This window comes from Tupaia chinensis, unplaced genomic scaffold (assembly GCF_000334495.1).
Source record: "Tupaia chinensis unplaced genomic scaffold, TupChi_1.0 Scaffold149090_1, whole genome shotgun sequence".
Lineage (NCBI taxonomy): Eukaryota > Metazoa > Chordata > Mammalia > Scandentia > Tupaiidae > Tupaia > Tupaia belangeri.
In genome coordinates, this window is record NW_006208936.1 from 754,003 (window position 1) to 776,148 (window position 22,146).

The 22,146-nt window shown below is 53.5% G+C and overlaps 1 protein-coding gene across 1 annotated transcript in view; it reads right to left on the minus strand.

Annotated features, from left to right (window-relative positions):
- Window positions 1–4,702: 4,702 nt before the first annotated feature.
- UXS1 (UDP-glucuronate decarboxylase 1) overlaps window positions 4,703–22,146 on the minus strand; it is a 94,801-nt gene continuing 77,357 nt past the window's right edge. The window contains exons 11-15 of the mRNA XM_027769242.1: window positions 17,290–17,333; window positions 13,248–13,308; window positions 9,939–9,996; window positions 7,979–8,082; window positions 4,703–5,545 (exon numbers count right to left, since the gene is read on the minus strand). Coding sequence (XP_027625043.1) covers window positions 5,414–5,545; window positions 7,979–8,082; window positions 9,939–9,996; window positions 13,248–13,308; window positions 17,290–17,333 — 399 coding nt within the window. The 3' untranslated portion in view covers window positions 4,703–5,413. The remainder of the gene's footprint in view (window positions 5,546–7,978; window positions 8,083–9,938; window positions 9,997–13,247; window positions 13,309–17,289; window positions 17,334–22,146) is intronic.

The window sequence follows — 22,146 nt, forward strand, 5'->3', positions numbered from 1 at the left end:
TATGTCGCTGGACTCTCACGTAGCTGACCACGGTTTGTGTCCCAGACCTGGTGGCTTAAAATTCACGCTGGGCATGTGTGTGTGTGCCCAAGGTCCCGAGAGAATGGAGAAGGGATTGCAGTGTGGCCATCCCCCCTTGGGGGGTGATTTCTCGCTTTCTGTCTCTCTGTCTATCTGGCGAGCGCACATGCCCTATAGCAAAAAACCTCTCCAAAAAGACAAACAAAAAAAATCCAAAATCTTAAATCTGCCATTTTTGTTTGCTTCCTGTCTTTTGTTTCCAAACTTTCTCTGAGTTAAATTTTTTAAATATAATTTCGTTTTGAGTATACCTCTTTGTATACAGCTTTCTTTCTTTTCTTTCTTTTTTAAGATAATTTCTTCCATGAATAAGAGAGACAGAGATAGAAAGCATCTCCCAGCCAAATCCAGATCACGGGAAAATGTATGCCCAGCATATAAGGAAAGTCTTTGGACATGAACCCAGAACTTCTCATGGGGGTCAGCCTCATGGAGCACTGTGATTTACTGCCGCACTGCTGTCCAGCCTCCCTGTGTAGCTCTTTTGGTGGTTGGTCTAGGTTTTACACATACATACAAATCACCAAACCCTGCTGTGGCAACCTTTATTAGTTCGGGTGAAATGTGAAAATCTTACCTCTTTTTACCCTTAACATCTATAAGATAGTTGCCTAGTTACTTCCAGTATATTGTGAACTACATGAAAGTCTTATCATTTTTGTTTCAAACAGCCAACAGAGAAGGAGCACTCAGAAGCAAACCCTATTGCATTTATCTGTATTTATGCTATTTCCATGTTCTTTTTTCCTTCCTCACTGATGTCAGAAGATTCTTTTATTGTTTCTGTGCAGAGAATTGACTTTTTCTTGTAGAGTAGGTCTACTGGTACCAATTTCTCAATTTTCCTGTATCTGATAATGTCTTGACTTCTTCAGTTTTGAACTTGTTGTTGTTGTTTGTTCGTTTTTGTTTTCCAGACAGAATTCTGGGTGACAGTTCTTTTGGCCCATGAATAATCTTGTCACTTATTTCTGGCTTCTCTGGTTTTGGATGAGAAACCACCGCCAACTAATTGTTTTGCGCCTGAAGGTGATGTGTTGTTCCCATCTTGCTGCCTTAGAGACTTTTCATTGGTTTTGTCTTTGACTATAAAGTGCCCGGGCATGATTTTTTTTGTTTGGGTTTCACCCAGTATTTTGATTTCACTCGTGTACGTATTCTGCCAAATTTGGGAAGTCGTCAGACCTTTTTCTTTGGATTTTCTTCAAGTCCACCCTCTTTCTCCTGTCCTAGTACATGAATGACATGACAGGTCATTTATTACAGTTCCACGTGTTTTCAAAGCTCTGTTTGTTTTTCAGTCTTTTTTTGGGCAACTTTTGGTTTTTATCTTCAAGTTTATAGATTCTTTTTCTTTGTTCTATTATGCTGAACTCATTTACAAAGTTTTTCATTTCATTTTATTTTTTAGTTCTAAAACTTTCATTTAGTTCTTTATTTTTTCTAAGAGAAAGAAGGGGACAGCCACAACAGGTCTTCACACCACGACTCATCTCCAGTCTCAGTCAGCTAACCCGTGGGCATTCGGGAGACCGTGGGACACAACCTGGGACTTTTCCTCACAGCTTCAACATCATGGAGCATTCTGACATCACTGCACCTCCCCGGCCTCATTTAGTTCAATCTTCTCTTTGCTGATTTTCTATTTTTCATGTTTCAAGCATGTTTACAATTGCCAACTGAAAATTTTAAAAAAATGATTAGTTTGCTATTGGGTTCTTGCACTCACCAGAGAGAGACAGAAAGTGAGAAAAATCACTTTCCCGGAGGGGGTGACCAATCCTATCTCCTCCATTCTTCTCTTGGGATTTTGGGCAGGCACGCCTGTCTGGTGTGTTTTTTAAGCTGCCAGGTGTGGGACTCGAACTGCTCACTTGGCCATGTGGGCTCTAACGCCTTAACCACTACACCGCCTGCTGGCTCACAGTGAAGTGTTTCTGTGATGGCTGTTTTTAAATATTTGTTGGATTATCCTATGGTGTTGGTATCTTTGTCTTTCCTCATTCAGATTCTCCTGGGTCTTGGTGTGGTGAATCTCAACTGAAATCTGGTCAGTTTCTAGTGTTAGAAGATCTTGGTCTTAAGCTTTTGCAGGCTACTCTGCTGCCTCTTACTGCCAGGGGTGGGAGCCCAGGCTGCCCGGGCCTGCACTGATGACACCAAAGGTGGGAGGGGCACTTTGGTACCACTCCCATGTAACCTCCACTGGGATTGCTGTTATTGCTGCTGATGGAAACTGCTTAAAGCCCTAGCTCTGATGGCACCCTGCAGGGAATGACGGGCACCTCAGTACTGCCAGGTGGAGAGAGCCCATGTTTCCCTCAGTCTTTACCATGGAGTTGGGATTGGTACTACAGTAAAGATGGGCGTCCCAACTCAGGCCCTCTCTGACACCACCACGAGGAAGAGTGGGGGAGGGTCTTAGCAAGGCAAGGGTGGATCTCCTGGCCACATGGGGCTTTGCTGGTGGAAACTGGGGGTGGAACTGCAGATTCTTCATGTGGTGTTTGGCTGCAGTAAAGCTGTTACTAACTAAACGTTTTATGTTTTACTAGGTCACCCTTTTCCTGGTCCACTGGCTACAGAGAACAGGTTTTGGTTGGGGCTCTTCTTGGTTGTACCTGTAAACAAAACACAAACCCCAGGGAACACACCTTGTCCTAGTTCCCAATGGCTGCCATAACACAGAATGGGGGGTTTAAGCAAAAGAAATTGATTTCCTTACAGTTCTGGAGGCTAGAAGTCCAAGATCTAGGTGTTGGTGAGTTGGCTTCTCCTGCGGCCCCTCTTCTCAGTCTAAAGGTGGTCTTTCCTCTGTGCACATGTTGGGTGTCTAAATCCAATCAGACTGGATTAGGGCTCACCCTGAAGACCTCGTTTTAACTTAATCACCTTTAAAGACTTTGTTTCTAAATATGGTTACAGTCTGAGGTGCTGGGGGTTAGGATTTCCACATACGTATTGTGGGGCAACATGATTAAGCCCAGAGCACTACTGTCTTCTTCCTTGGGTGCGGAGGTCCCCAGCTGGCCTACTTTCTCTGTCCACTTTTAGAATCTTATGTTTATTTTATATTTAATTGCCAGGGTTTTTTTTTTTTTTGCTGTACTTAATAGGAGGAACAGAGTAAGTATGCACATCCCATCTTCTTAGAAATGGAAGCCTCTTCCTTGCATTGCTCTTCATTTTGGTGTCCATGAAAACTGACCTTCCACGGTTGGTAAAAGATTGAGGCAGCAATCTGACTTCTGTATCCTACATCTCACATTAGTTTCACTTTGAATAAAATATTCACAAAATACAGAAACTCAAAATTCAAAAAGTACTAAAATAATAAACGCTTTTTAAAACATCAATTTTCTTGATAACAAAACCCCTAGGTTTTTCCTCTCCAAAAGCCAGCTGTAGACAGAAATGACTCATTCCCCGATATGGTTAAAGTACAAACAGGACACAATCGAAAATTCTGAACACAGAGCAAACACGTGGGTTAATCCTGCTGATCATCACAACAAAGGCCTATTGCCACTTCTGAGCAAAGTGCGTCACGCGCCCAGACTCCATGGAACTGTCCCCGTGATGCAATTTTCCAACTCGGTATCAGAGATAACCATCAACCACCAAGAAACTCTGGTGAAGTCCACAAATCACTTTCCGACAGAAACTGAAATGGTAAAACCCTCTCTCCTCTGCCCTGAGAAATTGCCGAGACTGTCACAGACTTCCCCATCTTATGAGGCCAACGGCAACCCATAGCCGTGGCCAGACCGGCATCTCACTCCACACCACCTTCAGGTTGAGAACCACATCAAGCTCACACAGAACTCAGAACCATCGACCAGAACTGCAGCCCATCTAGCACTGGGGCCTCCAAAGAACAGCCTGGAAGAATGCCACAGGTTCTACCCGGGGCCACTGGGTTGCACTTGGTGTCCAAGAGAGTACAGCTGAAATCCACAACCAGCACGTTTGGACTGTAACCTGCACCTGCCCGTGCCTCTGCTGTGGAAGGGGAACGGCGATACTCACCTCACCTCAGCAAGTGACAGCAGTGTCGCCCCAACCAGCAGCCACTTCTGAAACGTGGAACACCGCATCTCAGTGTGTTCCTGACCCTGGGACAGGATAGCTTAGCCTGGCTTACACATAACCAGTGCGGTTCTGGAGGCTGACAAGTCCAGGAGGAAGCAGCTGGAGGGTTGATCCCCATAGACGTCTTCTCTCTGTGTCCTTGAAGGGGCAAAAAGCTCCTCCAGGCCTCTGTTGTAAGAGCCCTGATCCATGTACAGGAAGGGCTCTGCCCTCATGATGTAATCACCTTCTGAGGACCCCACCTCTTACTACTACTGCACTGAGGGTTAGATGTCAGCATTGGAATTTTGAGGGGACGCCAACACAGAGCAGCCTTCACCTGTCCCCTCATTTATCCCTTCTCAGACTCTCGACTCCCCTTTCCTCCCAAACCGCCACCTGGGATCCGGCTCCCGATACACTGCACTGAGCCAGGCGCAGAGCCTAGACTTCTCTTTTAAACGGAATTATCTAGTATTTTCCCCAACGATCCAGCATAGGCTCACATAAAGCAGGAAGCCAACCTTAAAAACTCCAAGTTCATGACCGGTGAGTTTCAATATTTTATTAAAATAGCATATTTAATCATGGCTAACCAGGAATATGTTAACTTTGCCCCCCACCCCATCCGAGAATATGCAGCACAACACAGTAGTGATTTCAAATGTTCTTGATCGTGACAACCAACAGAAGTATTTCAAGGGCAAGTTTGCAAACTAAAAAAATTTGACCTTAGAAAAATTCTGAGTTAAAAAAGAAACATAAAGCTCTCAAACAGAATTCTCGTATCTGCCCAAAAATAAATGCCGGTGCGCCACCTGACAACGCTGCTAGGATTTTTTTTCTTTATGCATAGTATAATGTCTCATTTAAAAGTACCCACTTTTATAAATAAAATCGGCATCTTTCGTCCCATTTAATGTTCCTTTTCAGCTTCGCAAAGAAACCAGTGAATAAAACTGTCAACGACAGTCACGACATATGCTCTCACAGCAAGATAAAAACCTTGGAGATACGCAGAGGTGCATCTAGGCTATTTTACATAAAAAGACAGATTCAAAAAGTGCAAGGCAAAATCTGCAGTTTTTTGAGGGGAGCTTTTAGGCACATCCATTTCTTTAAAGCAAGCTTCAGAGTGAAATTCCAGTTTGTTCTTCATGACACCTGTTTAAGTCTTTCTTTAAAAGAAAAAAAACAAGAAAGCGAACGCCACATCCGTCAAGTGTAAATCAGGGAGCCGTGCGTCCCAGGAGGTGGGGGTTCAGTTGTGGCGCGTCCGGCCTTTTTTTATCCGGGCTGGCTTTGGTTTGGGGATATACTGATTGTTTGCCTGGTACTCAAGTTCTTTCCGGAAGTAGTGAATTGCTTTGTTCAGACCTTCCTCCAGAGGGACCTGTTCAAAGAGAAAGTGAGAAAGACAGTCACGTGGCTAGGGGGCTGCGCTGAGACACACGGCAGACCACGTGCTCGGGCTCTGGCATGTGGCCAGGAACACTCAGAACCGCACGTTCATCATGACAGCACCCAGAGAAGCCGCAGGGCCTTCCTAAGCGCTTCCAGAATGTACCGTGCAATTGAATGAGTGACCCTCTTACTGAGGCAAGGATCTCCAGTCCCTGACGGACCGTCCATTACCACTGCTGGGTCTTGACTGTGGCGACCGTGTCTTGATTGTGGTTTCACAAGTGTCAAAATACGAGGGGATTTCAATAATTCACAGAAAAACAGAATCAAAATACGCATTTATTTTGAGTGTAAACAATTCTGAAACTCAGGCATAAGTTTTTTCATAATTCTCATTTTCTGTGAATGTTCTGAAGACCCGGTGTATATCAACAGTTATAGAGGTTTTTTTTGTTTTGTTTTGTTTTTAAAGAGGTTTTTGCTATAGTGCACGTGACAGAGAGGGACAGAGAGATAGAAACGAGACACCATCCCCCAGGGGGGATGGCCATGCTGCAATCCCTTCTCCTCCATTCTCCTCACAGGATCTTGGGCACGCACGCAAACACACCTGGCGTGAGTTTAAGCCACTGGGGTCCGGGACTTGAACTGCAGTCAACAACATGGGAGTCCAGCAACATAGCTATTATGCTAACTGCTGGTCCCGAAATTGTACCTTTTAAATATGGGCAGTTTGTGGGGCCAGCAGATGGCATAGTGGTTAACGCACTGGACTCCCACACAGCTGACTGTGGTCAAGTCCCTGATCTAGCGGCTCGAAACTCATGCTAGGTGTGTGTATGTGCGCCCAAAATCCCAGGAGGAGAATGGACAAGAGATTGTGGTGTGGCCATCCACCCTGGGGAGAGATTTCTTATTTTCCTTCTCACTGTCTCTCTCAGTAAGCGCATGTGCCCTATGGCAAAATCCTTAAAAATATCTGTTACGGGCAGTTTGCTATGCGCCAATTATACCCCAGCAAGCTGTTAAACACATACACACGTACATACGCACCTCATACAGCACACGGGAAATCAAGATGGAGATACCTAGAAGTCAGGGTCAGGCCCCTCGAAAACGCCTCACAGTAAAAGTACTGGCTGGAGGGAAACTAGAGTTCGCATCTCGCGTCCCAAGCTTGCTGGGACACCGTAGGAACACTGGCAGGGTGCATACCACGTACACGTAATGCAGCCGTTACCATGGAGTACATGTGCACTGAGCTTTTCAAAATATTTCATCTATAATACAGCTCCAGCTACCAGGGGCCGACGGCGAGCTCCTCCACGCTATGCTTCTGTTTGCCGGACCTTGTTTTCTGCACAGCTGGGATTCCCAGGTTCTGTCCAGTCTGACACCCTCTTACTTTTGAGTCATTTAATGAGCTCCTATGGCCTTGAGATCACTCAGAGAGTACCCACGGGGTAATAGGATCAGACCAGAACTCTCACTCCCCTGCAAGGTTCGGCCCTCTAGGACTCAGTGCTCTGCTGTCACTGCTTCCTACAGATCTAAGGTAAGCTGAGCCTCGGACCTTCCCGCCTCCCTGGCTGCAGCTGTAGTGAGGTGCCCGCCCTGCCCAGTCACGCCTAGGATGGTCCTAGGTTCCTGAGCTCTCGATGCACGCCAGGCTGTGTCAGCTCTTGGGGCTGCTAGGCACAAGGCCACACGCCTCTGCCCCGGGGAGCTCGCATTCTGAGGCACACGGGGGTAGGCAGAGGTAAACGTGGGGGGCTGTCCCTGTAGACGCAGCTGTCCGGGGCAGCCTCTCTAACGAGCTGGGTTCTGAGGGTCAGGGGACCTGCTGGGTGGAAAGCTGGCAGCTGCACACGGCCTGAGGGTGAGCTTCCTAGGGCAAAGGAGAAGCACGCCGTAGCCTCAGTGGGGGATCAGGGAGGGCAGGGCTCATGCAGATTAAAGGCAGGCAGGTATCCTAGGGCAGGGCAAGGGCCTGAGTCTGAGAGCAGGAGGCAGGCACAGAGCTCAGCTTCCTGCTGTCCCTCAGTGGTGCACACTCCCACCTGGGGCTTGGCCTGCATGGGCTGCGGGCTGGCTGCCCCAGCTGGCCTGGTAAGGTCCTGACCTGGGATGCCCAGAGAGGCAGGAGGCCTAGGCATTGCTGCATCACCCAGACACTGCTTTGATGGCCTAACCTGGGTGTGACTGTGTAAAACACACAGCAGGAGTAGGATCAGGCCGTCGCCCAGGGCAGAATGCCACAGGATGCACGAGAAGCCACCGAACTGCCCGGAGAACACCATGTTTGCTCAGACGTGGGCCCACCTCGCTGCACGGGCTCCACGTGACTAGGGCAGGCACGTGCCAGGACATGGAATGTGGGCCGGGAAGACCCCACTGCAGGCGAGCGCCAGCTCCCACTCACCACAGGCTCCCAGCCCAACATCAATTTCGCTTTTTTGATGTCAGGCTTCCTTTTCTGCGGGTCGTCCTGGGCTTCGGAGAGAAACTGAATCTCACTCCCACTGCCTGAGTTGTTTAAAAAAAAAAGGAAAAAAGAAGGTCACAGAGAATCACTGCCCCTCACGATGTACCGTTCCATCATCTTCACCCAAGGGAAATCCCAAGTAAGGGCGCAGAAGGGAGTCCACACGGCTGTCACCCCCTGCGCCCAGCAGGGACTGCCCCATGCAGCGTCACGGAGCGCAGTAATGACTATAGCCACGCTGACCACGTGTTGAGGTCCCCAGGCTTATTTCTGGCCTCAAGTGCTCGGTGAGGGGCAGGTCACCTAAGTCACCTTCCAGTGCAAGAGGGTCTGCCCCAGGCAGCTACCCCAAGGCAGCCCACCCAGCATCAGCCACAGACACTGACGGGAACACCCCAGTGCTGAGAAAATCACCAATGTGGTGAGGGGCCACCTCGGCTGTGGACGGGGCTCAGATCCGAGAGTCCCTCCCTGGAATCGCACCAGTCTCCTGCTGTTAAAGCTGTGGACTGGAAGGAGAATGACTCGAGGGCTCCACGTTGGACCTCCCAAAGACCGGGTCACTCATGCTCCAGCCAGAGCAAACCCAGGCCGACGCGCAGCCAGCCAGTGCCCTGCTGCAGAGATCATGCAGGCGGCCAGCCCAACCTGTTGAGCATCCTAGTGGGGCCCAGACCCACTGGCCGGCAGAGCAAAGCCGCAACAGCGACCATCGGCCAGCCCTGCAGAAGGGCGCCCGGTGGTGGCCAGCCCCAGCCAGTCTGGAGCAGTGCAATGACCCTTGTCTTCAGCCTTTCGTCGGGGTGGAGTCCACAGCTGTGCATGGAAACACAGTGGTGAGCTCGCCTCCCTCCAGATCGGACTTCTCAGTTAGTGCTCGGATCCCCAGGAGAACTTGTCAATATGTGGGTCCTGGCCCTGGGCTGGGGCCTGAAGTTCACATCTCTAACGAGTGCCTGGATAAGGCTGAAACATTGGCCCACGGTCTCACTGTGGGAAGCGAGGGTTCAGAGGCGGCTGTGCTCTGAGCACCGATCCTCTCGCGGGAGGGGTAGAGACTCAGAATAGGAGCTCCAGCCGCAGGCACTGCAGTTGGTGTGTAAGGGAGATGCTGCCTGGGCTTGTCCCACAGAACAGCACTTCACCTGTCCAGACGGCTGGAAAGGAGCGCCCAACACCAGGAAGGGCAGCCCTGAGGAATCAGAACAGCCAGGCGGGGTCTGGACAGTCCCTTAGGCACATGCTACAGCTGGCTTGTCCCTGGTTTAGCCAACCAGTCTCATCTGTGTGGGTCTTGATTCAGATTTTCGGGTCGACCCCAGAAAAGAGACAGCTTCCAGAGGTCAACCTCTCAGAGCTCTGGGAAGCCTAAGGGTAAGACCAGGGCTCACCCTCCCTCCATTTGCAACCCAAGGACTGGACTTCTGATGTAATCAGAGCATGCCCAGATGGGGCTGCTCCTGGCATGCCTGGCCCCACGTCCACACAGCCAGGCTACCCAGAGCTGCACAGGGACTCTCAGCTCGCTGGAACCCACGCACTGCTGCCACACACTCTCACTCTGAAATTTCAGGCTTTGGATGCCCAGGGTTTGGAAAGTGAATCACTGGCACCCATACAAGATGATTAACACGCTCCTGCCTCAAATGCTGGAAATGGATCCCTTCCGCTCTCATAGAGCTGTTTGATCAAACTGTGAACCAAACCAATCCCACCTTCCTTTCTCCTTCTATTACTTAATTAAAGAATTAGAAAACATTTAGGTATTCCTGATAAAAAGCTCTGCTTTGATCCAATTCAATTAGCTTGCATTAATTACCCCTTTGGTAGTCAAGGTGTTATCAACGGATAAGGTGCCTACTGTTGATTTCATCAGGAAGCGATTTATCCTACTTACCAACAAGGTTTTTAATTAACTGAGCAAATTCTAGGATTGTGTGTTCTTCTGGGTTCCCCTAAGGAAGAAACGGTTTCTGGTTATAAAGTGTGATCCCAGCAACAGCGGCCCACTACCCGCCCGTGCCTGCCTCCCCGGGGGTGTCTGGGCCAACTCTGACCTCCCAGAGCTGAGACCCTTGTGGCCTCTCTGCGTGACCTCCCCTGAGCTTTATGTCACACTGGGCTGCTCAGCTCATGACGAGGGTCACAAGTTGGCACCGTGCTAACTGCACCACCTCTACCTTCGTCCCCTAGACCTTCCATGCACAGGGAAGGCCTTCCGAGAGGGCGAGGTACCTCCTGAGGGACCAGGATGTGGTGCAGTGGGAGTGCACCTGGACCCACACGGGAAGGTTCTCGGCTCAGGTCCTGAGACCTACTGAGCACCTCAGGCGCGCACACGTGCCCATGATCTGGGCTGGTGTAGACTGGGGGTGGATCGGGGTGTGGGGTCCCTATTGTGGATGCCTGTCTCTCTCTCATGGGAGACATAAAATCAAAATTAAAAACAGAAAACAGTATCTGCCAAAGACACGCCCACCAGCTATGTCTCCAGGACACTTTGCATATCTGATGTTCCTGTACCTTCCTGTAACTTGGTGTCTCTTTGCATGAACGTGTGGGCTTACAGAATTACCCCCGCAACATAACACCGTTTCCTCCAGGGGCATGTGGGGCCCAATTCAGTAACAAAGGGTCTGCAATCCCACACAGGAAGTAACAGAAGCCGTGTACTCCCCGAGAGCAGGGAGGGCCAGAGAGACGGCTGCGGTGTGTTCTACAAACTAAACTTCATTTCGGGGGCGTCAAGGAAAGCCACTCTCTGGTCCCCCTCCCGGCATGCCTCAGCAGCCACCGCCTGTTCCTGTCCCGTCCCCCTGTGCTCACCACCCCGACTGTACGGGACCACCGTGACGGGCAGCTATGTCCTCAGTCTCCTTCACTCCCCTTGCTAGGCTGGCCTGGAGCCAGCGAGAGCCGCAGGAAGGGGCCACGCCTGACCAGGAGCACCAGGAATTTGGGGGCGGGCTCTGCTCATCAGGGCCCCTGGCGGACACTGCACCATTCAGGTGCTACCGAAGACAGGCTTCTAACAGATGGGTGTCTCCAGGCACCCTGGGGAGAGGCCCTCCAGAACAATAGGAGAAAAGCAGCGCAGGGGCTACACAGGGGAGTGGGCCACCAGAGGTCACTGAAAGCACTCGTTTCAGACAGCAGAGGGCTGGCTGGGTCCCCGAGGGTCGGGAAGGTGGGCCTGCTCCCCGAAGGCACTGTGGTTGACAAGACGAGGTGTCTTGTCCTTGTCCGCATTTAAGTGAATGCTTTGCAAGAGCATATCAAAGAGGTGCTGGCAGACGTTTGCAGCCTCCTCCCTGTCGCCGGGCCTGGGCAACGGTCTCTCAGGGAACAACTGCCCTGGGTCTGTTACCTCCTAAATGTGACATCCCCCTCGACTCAGGAGAAAACGGCTGGTGCTCGGGAAGGTCGGTCACAGACAGGGGCAAGGGAGGCTTCTGAGGGACGCGTCTGCGGGGAATGGCGGGCAGCGACCCAGCGCCCCACGGTCCTGAAGAGGCAGAGGGGTGACCTAGGAGAAGCAGCTGAGATGGTCGCGTGGGTAAGGGCGAGGGTGTTCCTGACTGCGGGCGCTGCCAGCTGCTGTTGAGAGCACCCTCTCCCGCGCTGGGTGCTCGTGGCCGGGCACGGTCCCGTCCTGCTGCTCTGACTGGCTCCAGACCAGCCTAGAAAGGGGAGTGAAGGCGGAAGCCGCACGCTGCCAGGTGTCCCAGGGCCCGTGGTCAGGACGGCAAGGCTCAGTGGGCCGGGACAGGAAGTAGGCAGTGGCTGAGAGTGGAGCATCTTGGACGCGCTCGACACCTCGTGTTTTAAGAGATGCAAAAACAGCAAACACGGCCGGCCTCGTAGCGCAGTGGTTGAGTGCTGTGCATTGGGAGTTGATTCCACATGGCCGACCAAAGTTCAGATCCCGGCCCCAACATCTGTACAAATGTTCTGGGCACAGACACGCGCTGACTAACAGGATGGAGAAATGGAGGGAAAAGGGTCGTAGCGTGACACACCGCACTGCGGGGGAGGGAGTCCTCTCTCTCCCAAGAGCGCACATGCCCTCCGGCAGCAAGACAGCGATAACAGGGGTAAGCTGCCCCAACGTGGCGGACAGCTAAGGGGGGGCTCCCTGCCTTTCAAATTCTTGGGGACCCAGGGTGGACAGTGGGTGGCACAGTAACGTGAACCTGTGAGGCTGAGTCACATGGGAAGGTCCAGGGCTCACACCTAGAGATCTCCCTGAGTGCGCAGGGCACGTGATCCGGGTGGGGTGGGCCGTGGCAGCAAGGTCATATTGGGGGCGCTAGCTCTGTTTCTGTCAGGGAAGAAATAAATAAATAAACTTCCTTAAAAATCCCTGGGAAGCGCTCACACTGCAAGGACTAGCTCTGAACCGCCCTGCAGGGGGAGCAGCGAGGACTGAGGAGGGCGTGCAGAGAGCAGGATTGAGAAGGAACTGCTTGGGACCAGCAATTGGCATAATGGCTACATCACTGGACTCTCATGTAGTCGACTGCAGTTTGAGTCCTGGACCTGGTGGCTTAAATTTATGCTGAGCGTGTGTGGGTGCATGCCCAAGACTCTGAGAGGTCCCTCTGTCTCCCTCTGTCTTTATGGAGAGAGCAAACGCCCTACAGCAAAAACCTCTCCAAAAAAAAAAAAAAAAGGAACTTCCTGCAGGCCAGAACCAGCCAAAGACAGAGAGGTCGGCTTTGAACAGAAGCAAGTCACCAGTGCTGAAGGTGCAGGCCGGAGGGGAGCTGGGAGACCTGGGAGAGCCCACCTTCCGACCCCTTCCCCAGGGAGGTGTCAGACTGCAGGCAGGGGGAGAGCGAGGCAGAGGACCAAGTGGCTGGGTCATGATGCAGAGCTGCAAAGCTCCCTTCTAAACTCCTCCTCCTAAAAATTAACCTAATTACGTTTCACGAAGATCACCTGCTGTTAAGTGGGGAAAGGAGGGCCAGGAGAGGGCCCACCCAGGACCAGACGGCTTCCTGCATCTCTAGACCTGTGCGTCCTCGGCAGGCACCGTGTCCGGCAGGCAGTTTGTCACTGCCTGTGCTTACTTGGTTTGGTTTTTCTAGCATGTACCTAGAACACAGGTGTGCCCTACATGTGCCTAAAACAAAGGTGGGCTGTCTGCGGTTTCACAGGATGAAACCGGGGCTGCCCTGGGGGATGGAGGGAAGGGCGTACCCACCAGGTTGACGGGGCTGCTGACGTTGCTGTTCATGAGGGCCACCAGCCCGTTCACCAGGTCACTGCAAGAGAAGGGGAGGTCAGGCACCGTTTGCTGAGCCTCACGGCGTGGAGCACCCCACTCGGGCCCTGGAAGGAAATTCACCACCTCCCAGAAAAAAACCAAAGCCTGCATGGAACACTGAACGGTGAAATAAGCTCTGGCTAGTCAGGACGACGCGTGTCATGCTAACGTAATCCAGGGATGAGATGGGCAAGTGACGTCTGGGGTTTGCTTTTGCGGGTGGGGTGCAGACCGTAAACCAGGACAGAAGCTTGGCAACGGGGCTGAGGTCTCCACCTCTGCATTTCTTAAGTCCTTTACCCGTTACAAGAAAGATACATTGGAACAGGCACAGACCCAGAGGTGTGGCGTTGACAGAAGTTGCTGATGGAAGTCGGTTTGATGCTACCCCAGGTGACCGACCCACACGAAAGCCTCTGATTAGGTTTTAGAATAAGAGCCACCGAAATGCACAAATCCAGTATGCACGTCCACACTGAGATCACAGACAAAGCAGCCCTGAGCGCGGCCCGAAGCTCCAGCGTCATGCTTTCCCCGCCTGGAGTTCGCCATGCCCGCAAACAATGCACAAGCAGGTCAAGGGTGTGTGGGTGTTGCGAATGGATCATGATCGATGAGGCATGATGGTGAAGATAAGCAAGCAAATTCTCCCTTACCAAGGTTTGATTCTTATTTTCAGAAGCTTTAAAGTGTGGCTCTGTTAAAAAAAAGTGACTTTGTAAAAATGACACCTCACCGCTCAAGACGAGTACATTCTCTAAGCTATTCTGCATCACTCGCTCTCTTAGAAGACTAGCCAAGGTCTGTCCTGGTGATCGAAGTCACCTGCTTTGAAACCTCTCCCGCTCTGTCCTCCACCGTCCCGTGAGGAGCAGGTTGCTATGGACTGTGGGAAGCTTCCAAACAAAACCAGGCGGCTTTTGCTTTCTAGTTTCATGGAGGCGTTCTAGTCTCAGGATCAAGGATAAATGCAAATCGCTGTCGACCTTAGGTGATTTCTTTTATAGAAATGGGCAAAAAGTCACTTCATCACGACGGGAGTGCTCATCCCGTCCTGTCGCCAGCATCTGACGGCACACGGCTGGGTGCGTGTCAGGAGACGTTAAAAGCTGCCGTTCTCAGTGAACATGATGGGCCTGGACACTGGGCCTGGGGAGGGATCTGCCTTAGCTGGAAGGCGGGGGCCTGGTGCGGCCATCCTCATTAGGGGAGCGGGGAAGGAGGGCCCCGCGTCTTTTATATGATAAACTGGCAACTTTCAAGGTCAAAATCGAATAGATCACACTCCTTTAACCTGAAGCTCTCTGAGATGTCATTTTGACAAAGTGACTTTTTAAGAAGATGCAGCATGCTTTGCAATGTGAATGAGGACATGACTGGACCATGCAGATATCAACACGCATGATGAGGTGTCAATGCGGATGACCACCTCGACTGGACTGGGCCCACGTCCGGCCCTCTGGAGGCCACCGTGGGTTCGGGGCACGTGCACATGGTACGGGGACCATGGATTCAAACATTGTGCATTATTAACTGTGAACTGAACACTCTGCTTCTTAAGAAGGAGCTCTTTAAAAGTAGCAAAGCTAGGCCCAGAAGGTGGGGCAGTAGTTAGGGTGCGAGACTCCCCCACATGGCTGACAGCAGTTCGGGTCCTGGATCCTAGGACTTGAAACTCAGGCCAGGTGGGTGTACATGTGTGCCCACAATCCCAGGAGAAGAGAAGGGGAGGGATTGTGGCATGGCCATCCCTCGTGGGGGTAATTTCTCGCTCTCCCTCTCACTGTCTCTCTGGCAAAACGCATGCACTCTGTGGTAAAAACCTAAAGAAAAGCAAAACTTTGGTGAGCTAATGTGGCTGGGAAACCCTGGTCCAGAGTGTGGCGGTCCCCGAAGCCTCATCACGGACTCCTCCAAGGTGCGGCCAGGAGCATCACTGCACAAGCAGCATGCACGGCTGCAGGGCACGAGCGGAGGGCTTCCGGAACCTCGCCCCGGGGACAGACGCCCGCGCTCGCTCCAGGTGGCTGGTTGGCCCGGGAGGTGGCTGGGTTGCAGCAGCCGGGCACTGTGGGCACCTCTGAGCTCTAGTTCTGAGTTAGACACTGCTCGGTGCGGGCCTCGCTAGTGCTGAACACGTTTCAGTCACTAGCAGGAAACATACACAAAGAGGACCCGAAGCTAACTTAGGGGCGTTCAGTACGTGGTGCCTTTGACGTCAGAACAGCTTCCAAATGCTTTGCTTTCTCTGCGCAAAGTCCCATCCGTGTTTCATGTGATGGGCTGGGAAGCTGGGGCCACCTTCTCAAGGTAAGTCCCTAGAACCAAAAATGACAAGCCTGCCTGGGTAAAGGGCTGGCGGGGGGAGGGGGACTGTAGGATGACATTATGAAGAGTGTCATTATGAAGAGATGGGCCCACAGAAGTCCTGTTAACGTGGTCCCACTGCAGGAATGTCCTGGCAGCTCTCCTAGGCACACCGGCCCGGGCCGAAGCTCTGACATGAACATAGTCCTGAGGGGCAGCTGCCATGGCAGCTCCATCGCTTCTCAGGATAGGCTGACCTAGCTGGGCCATGGGGGTGGTGGAGGGGCAGCCACAGTGCACGTCAGGCACTCTGCCCCGACAGGACATGCACAGGTGGGAAAAGGCACCTGGACGTCATGTATGTCTACATGGGGCTTTCTTCGGAATCAAATGTAAAAAGTTACACTTTCAGGAAAAATCTATGTGTGGGGGAGAGAGAGAGAAACAAGGAGATCCATTTCTCAAAGGGGCTTTCCCCAGGATGCTCGGCTAATCGGACAGGAGCCTGCAGCATCGTCTGGCTGAGAGGGTGTGGCGCTGCCCAGACCGGCCCCACAGCGACCATCCCATCTCTGCACGCCTGAGGACAGTCCCAGACACAGGAGCAGCGTCCCCTTGGACAGGCATCCGGGCCATTTGCTCTGAAGAGTAACAGTATCCAGTGCCCAGTTCTAGAGCTGGGTTTCACAGTGATTCAGGGTTCCAGAAACGCTGATGGCCGCACGATGGCGGATGGTACAAAGGGGCTTCGAAAGTTCTTGGAAAAACGGAATTCATGTTTGTATTAATTTTGATGCACAAAATTCCTTTTTGAGCGAGCGAGAGAGAGACTTTTGCTATCGGGTGTGTGCACTTGCTGGTAAGACAGAGAGTGAGACAGAAAGCAAAAACATCACCCCCAAGGGGGATGGCCACGCCTCAATCCCTTCTCCTTCATTCTCCTCTTGGGATTTTGGACACACATTCCTGGTGTGAGTTTTAAGCCACCGGGTCTGGGACTTGAACTGCAGTCAACTATGTGGGAGTCCAGCAACATAACTACTATGCCACCTACTAGTCCCCAAACCCTAACACCCATAACCACTATGCCACCTACTAGTCCCCAAATCCTAACACCCATGCATAGCACGTGGAAAGCCCGTGCATTTCCCACGAGCTTCCTGAAGCCCTCCTGGACCTGTAACTTCTTATACAGTTAACTCTTCTCTCAGGATCCTAACCGCATCGTAAAACTGGTCAGAAACTGACCCCTAAAACTAGATGGATAAGAATGACTAAGAAAGCAATAAAAACCACTATGCGAAAGTACTCAAAAAATTTTATCTGCATTTAATCGTAGCACCAACTCCACCATGGAGAATACTCTGCGATCTCACCTCCTTCACGGGACCCTGCCATCCACTGGCTCAGATTTCAGAACCTGCAGGTTTGGTGGGCAATCACCCTCATCTTGGCTAACGGCCTGAATGGAAAACCCGGCCCCTTCAGAGCTGGGCAACTTCACCTACCAGCCACTGGGTGGCAGTCTGAGATCGGCGCACACGGAAGGCAACCTAAATTAATCCTAGAACAGCAAGACTCCTCCTGACCTGCAAGTATGGTTGCCTCAACTCCATCACCCCCGCCCCAAACCCTCTGGGCTTGGCCCTGCGGCGGGACGGGCAGGCCTTACCTGACGTACTGGAACGCCCGCGTCTGAGACCCGGATCCGTACACCTGGAAGGAAACCGAAAGTGAGAAACCCACAGGGCACGCCACACAGGGCTCCTCCAGGTGCAGGGGACGTGGACTGGGTCTCTCAAAGGCCACTGGCGAGCGTTAGTGATGCCAGCGGGAGCGTCACATCTCACACTGGGTTCTAAAGTCACGCCCGCAGGGAGATGGAGGCAGAAACGCCCGTGTGTGCACACGCAGTGTGCTCAGAAAGGCCCCCGGGGGTATCAGCTCGCATTAGAGCTCACTGAATCAGACGCCCAGCTGGGGCCAGCCCACACAGAGCCAGGTTCTGCACCCTGGTACCCACAGAGCAGCTGCTGGGCCTGGAGTGCTGCTTCCATTTCTCTCCGAGGCGGCTCCGAGATGCCCACAGATGTCCAGAGGTGTGGCAGGGCACCACGTCTCTACATCTATCTCCCCAGGGGACGCTGGCGTGTGCCCAAGGCTGAGTTGAGAGTCCACAGAGACCCTGAATGCGGACAGAGGCGTTGAGAGGGAGGGGCCGCACGCCCCTACAAATTCACTGCCCATCTCCACACCCCTGCCTGGGTGCACTGCCCAGCCTCTCCTCGGCTTGTCTGCGGGCAATCAGCTCTGATGCTGCCTCCTCAGGCTCGCTGCAAGGACAGAACGAGCAGCCCTCCCCCTCCTGCTCCACCTGCCACCTTCCCCGACTGGCAGTTCCCACGTGGATGCGTGCCTGGCCCGTCTGTGCCTGCAGGAGCCCAGCATGATGGATGAGCCTTGGCCGAGCAGTAACCTGGAGAACTGCAGTTCATACCATTCCCGAGAACACAGAGTGAAACAGAAGGCTCTCTGAGAGATCCCCACCCCGACGGTCGGGGGAGCTGCTGTGCTCAAGGCAGACGGCGGCAGCTGGACGGGACAGCCTGTGCCATCCTGCACCTCCTCCCATCGCCTGGGAGCAATGAGCTGGAGCAGGAGACCTGCAGACAGCATCAGCACCCAGACCCCCATTCCTGCAGCCTGGAGACTGGAAGTGGGGGCAGAGCCAGGAAGAGAGAAAAGCACGCCTCGCTCTTTATAGCTCATGCTTTCTTTAACGAGAAAAGAGAGACATAGGTGCTCTTAGCAGGGTCTCAGAGGCCTCAATCCACCCCCAACCCTGGCCAGGACCATGGGTGCATCCACAGGAGCAGCCAGCACATTCCACCCACTTGAGACCTGCACCCAGGTGGCTCTGGCACCGCGCCCCAGGGCCCTCCTGCCGCGCGCCCTGCTGGGCCCGGAGTGCTGCGTTTCTTTTTCCCGCGGCAGCTCAGAGGCTGCTCCGTCACTTCGCGAGCACTTGCCGTGCCAACCTCACAGGCCCGTCAGTCCTGCACCTTCCGTCCTTGGACGAAGGCCTCCCATGCGCAGGAGCCGAGAGTACTGATGGTCAGAAACCCCAGCAGCAAACCTCGGTGAAGGAGGGCTGGGAGTGGCCTCCCGGCAGCAGACGGCGGTTCTGGACAGCCCTGCCGACCCGGCGCTCCAGCCTCGCTGGCCCTGCTGTGGGTGTGGCCGGCAGGAGGGCGTGACTGAGACTGGGGGGACAGAAGGTCCTCAGGCACAGGCTGCTGCGGGCACCCTGGGACCACCCTCCACCGGGCACCGTCCTGTGCGTGGACCGCTCGTGCCCCTTCCTTTAACTGGCCTCATTTCAGAGATGAGGACACAGGAGTGGAGTCCAGGCAGACCCATCTGGACTCCAAGCTTGGGGGTCCGTTCCCACTTCATGTAGCCCCCACTTCTGACTCCCTGCGGTTTCTCTGGCAAGGTGGCCCAGGGCTGTTCTTGGGTCCTGCAGAACCCTGGGTAGAACACTGCGAGATGGCTGAGTCAGAACTCCCCATCCAGTATCTAATATCCTCAATATCTGATCAGGGTCCTCATCCTCCCACCTCCAGGACACGTCTGATCACCCTGCCTGCCTTCAGCAACAATCCTGCCTCTTCTCTTCGCTACTGATGGTTCCTCTCTATAATTTCCCATTCACAGGGACCCCCTGACCTGCCCTGCCCTGCCCAGCCCCGCCCCGCCCCGCTCCTGAACCAGGCTGGCCCCACTGCTCCAAAAACTCTCACTGGACAGTGGTTTCCGTGACGGACCCGATGGCTTCTCTCCAGCAGGAAGGCCGGATATTAGGGTCAATGAGAACCAGGGCCCTGGGTAAGGAGGGTAGATATCACACTGGCTCTGAACTGTCCCTTTGGAAACACAGCAAGGCCTGTGAAATGACAGAGACCTGGATTCGAACTCCCAATTCTGGGCTGTCCTGGGCCAGCTTACTTCAGAGACGCTTTCATCCTCCGTGAACTGGAGGCGACTGCGGAAGGTGAGCCTGTGTGAACGTGTCTGCTGGAGCTGCGCAGGAGCCAAAGCCTCTGCGAAGACACGTAGCAAGCGAGCGCCACCTGGCCACACTCGGCTGCTTCCTAAACCCCAACTGGGGCAGAGTATCTCCTGAGCTCTGCCGTGACCCCACGATCTCTGTAGGGCGCACCTGACTCAGCAACGTCCTCCTCGAGCTCTCCTAACAGGCACCTGGGGCAGCGAGCAGGATGGTGAGACGCACCCAGAGACCGAGCCCAGCCGAGCGCTGAGGCAACAGCGGGCTCCTCCAAAGAGCGGCCAGGTGAGCGGTTACATTAGGCCGGCTCGGGAGGGCGGGAGGCCGAGCTGCTCCCAACCACCCAGCAGGTCTGCGGTCTTTCTTCTTTTAATCACCAGAAGCTTGTGTACGTGGAGAGAGGTAGAAGTGGAGGCGGAGATGGAGACAGCGTCTCTGTGGAGCCGGGTCACAGTGCAGTCCCTTCTCCCCCACTCGTCCACCTTGTTGCGATTTGGGGTATGCACGCACAGAGGAAAACGGGCACACCTCCCAACTTCCCTTCCACACTAACCCAGGTGTCCTCAAAGATGGGCCAGGGTGAGACAGCCATGCGCGTCTCCCCACGGCCTCTCCGAAGGGCTGCCCGACAAGAGGAAGACAGGGTGTCTCAACGGGACAGAAAAGGATGGACAAACTCCTGATGGGGAGCAAGTCTGTTTGGCCAAAGAAACAAAACGCATCCCGAAAGGCCTCCCTCACGACTCCTGCTTCCTGCCACCAAATGGCACTGGAAGACTCGAATCCAGCGTGTTCTGGATTCTCGGTGGTCCTGGACCGCTCTGGCCGGCAGCTCACTGGCGCTTAGACACCCCTGAGTGACTTCTTCTCCCAACAATACAGGCATTCTTGGGGCTGGCGGGGACTTGGCCTCCTACTTCACTTGGGGCCTGGCTGCTGCCAAGGAGGCAGTAAGTCAGGAAGTTGTTTCTTGGAAGGCTTTCAAGAGTTTGTTCTGCAACAAAGCACTGTGGCCCCAGGGTGACGAGTTCCTGAGCTCACGGTGGAGAGGCCCCAGGCTGCCCCGAGATGCGAACTCTCAACAGAGCAGCTGGTGGAGGGCGGTTTTACCTGATAGTAAATGTACAGCCGGCTTTCAAAACAAGACAGGGCCACTTGCGCCTGTCATAACGGAAAGCACGCGGCCGTTATAAACCCCAGCATTAACTCAACCGAGATGTATCTCAGGCTGTCCGGGAGCCTGGCACTCTTCTGGAGGCCAGGGAGACAGCCAAAAACAAAAGGAAGTTCCTGGCTTCAGTGCTTACACCGTACTGGCAGGGACGGGCTGGAGACCGGCTTTTCGGTTGGCCACGGCACAGTGAAAACAGACTTGTTCCCGGTGACCATCAGGTGCCACTATGCACAGAACACTCAAGGAGGCTCCCTCCAGGAGCGCAGAGTGGACGGGGAGAAGCCGGGGAGAAGGCGCTCCCAGGACGGACACGCACCAAGAAGCAGAGGGGACTCGCCTGGGGAAGGGCCAGGCAGTGGAGCTGAGCACCGGGATCCACAGAGGAAAGGCCCTGGGTTCACGTCCTGGTCCTTCCTGAGGACGCTGGGTGCATGCGTACCTGCCACCCAGGACTGGCTGACGCTGAGGTGGATCGCAGTACAGGGACCCTGTCAGGGTGCGGCTGTCTCTTTTTCTCTTTCTCAAACTAAATAAATGAATAAGATTTAAAAAGAGGGACCAGCAGATGGCATAATGGTTATGTCACTGGGTTCCTACAACGTCAACCGTGGTTTGAGTCCCAGACCTGGCAGCTTAAAACTCACACTGGGCAAGTAGCTGCGCTGGTAGCAGAACTGTGAGCACACCCCGAAGGGGGTAGGGCCTGGAGACCAGTGACTAAGTGTGGTGGCTCCAGTCCCAAACGGGACATCACTATCTGGCCACACAACCTCTCCGCTCCCACCGCTTCATCTGCAAAACGGGGATCTGCTGTCATTAATGAATGCTTGCACCTGCTGGACGGTCGCGAACAATGGATGAGTAGCGAATAGGGGCCGGCTGCGTCAGTTGTTCAGTGAACACACACACACACATACATGTATATTTGGTTACAATTTTCTCCCTAAGATTCTCCGAGTAACAGGACTCTTACCTACTCTGGATTCCCACATAAGGACTCCAGAAGAGCAGAAACAGGCAGACAACCGGAAGAGGAGCAGGAAAGGCGGGAAAGAGGCAGGAGGAGAGCAGTGAGGACCCAGCAAACCCACAACCTCTGGCCCTGCAGCAGGGACACTCCTGCCCAGAGGTGGGCCAAGACCCAGCAGCCCATTCTATCCCCACAGGCAGCACCTGAGGGCGTGAGCAGTCATCTGCACAACACGGACCCCAGACCCAGCCCGCAGGGCCCTCCGCCAGGCTCCAGAGGCCTCCCTGTATGACAGCGCCCAGCAGAGAAGGGGGCT